This window comes from Gaeumannomyces tritici (assembly GCF_000145635.1).
Source record: "Gaeumannomyces tritici R3-111a-1 unplaced genomic scaffold supercont2.450, whole genome shotgun sequence".
NCBI classification, from domain to species: domain Eukaryota; kingdom Fungi; phylum Ascomycota; class Sordariomycetes; order Magnaporthales; family Magnaporthaceae; genus Gaeumannomyces; species Gaeumannomyces tritici.
The window spans coordinates 1-790 of NW_008804994.1; the positions used below are offsets into that span (position 1 = coordinate 1).

Below are 790 nucleotides of genomic sequence, written 5' to 3' on the forward strand. Positions count from 1 at the left end.
AGAAAAGAGGTGTGGTTCATCAGGGGGTGTTTGGACTTGGTAAGCGCAGTGATCACTCCACTTCTCCGTGGAAATCCCCGGCCTTCCTCTAGCGCCCAGGCGGCCTACTCTGGGCTACAGACTTTGACCGCTAAGCGATCCTCCCACCCGTGGAAAGTGCCTGGGTATTCGGCTTTGCTTTTCTTGGCGCGAGCGACGGGATTGACGACGACGATGGCTAGGACGATGAGGGCGCTGGAGGAAGACCGGGAATTTCCACGAAGTTAGAAGCATACAATGCAAACGGCCGTCAGTGGGGCCGCGGTCCACCGGCTTCCCGAATTGCAAAGCTCCAGGGCGGTTATCACGTGTAATTATGGCCCGTGCCCCAGACACGGACCATTTCCCGTGGTTTGTAGAAGACAGCCCACTTTGCTTCAGTCCACAGGGCTGCCGTTGGGCCTGTCGCGTCGTGTCGCGCCGCTCTCCTTTCTTTCGCACATTTGCAGTTGATTGAGCCATTTTCGACACCCATGGCAGCCGAATCACAGGATTTAGTCAACTTCACGCTAACGAAAGCTCAGTTTGAGCAATTGCCAGCCGAGGCTCGGGCCTTTCTGAATGCCACGAAGTCAGCCAGCCGTTCCGCGGGTAGGCGCGCCGCCGCCATCACCAATCAAGGCCTCCATCAGCAGGCGGAAGAACAGGTGCAAGAACAGCAGAAGGAAGAACAGTTGCAAACACTACTTGCATCATTTCCGCAGGAGAAACTGTCCTACCTACTCACACCGTTCCTCGCGCAGCTCAAACG

The 790-nt window shown here is 56.6% G+C and overlaps 1 protein-coding gene across 1 annotated transcript; it reads left to right on the forward strand.

Annotated features, from left to right (window-relative positions):
* Nucleotides 1–221: 221 nt before the first annotated feature.
* GGTG_14445 (hypothetical protein) lies at nucleotides 222–634 on the forward strand (the record flags this gene model as incomplete). Its single annotated transcript, XM_009232370.1, has 2 exons — nucleotides 222–349; nucleotides 580–634. Coding segments are annotated over 2 exons (183 nt in total), but the record flags the coding sequence as incomplete, so codon positions are not given.
* Nucleotides 635–790: the final 156 nt, after the last annotated feature.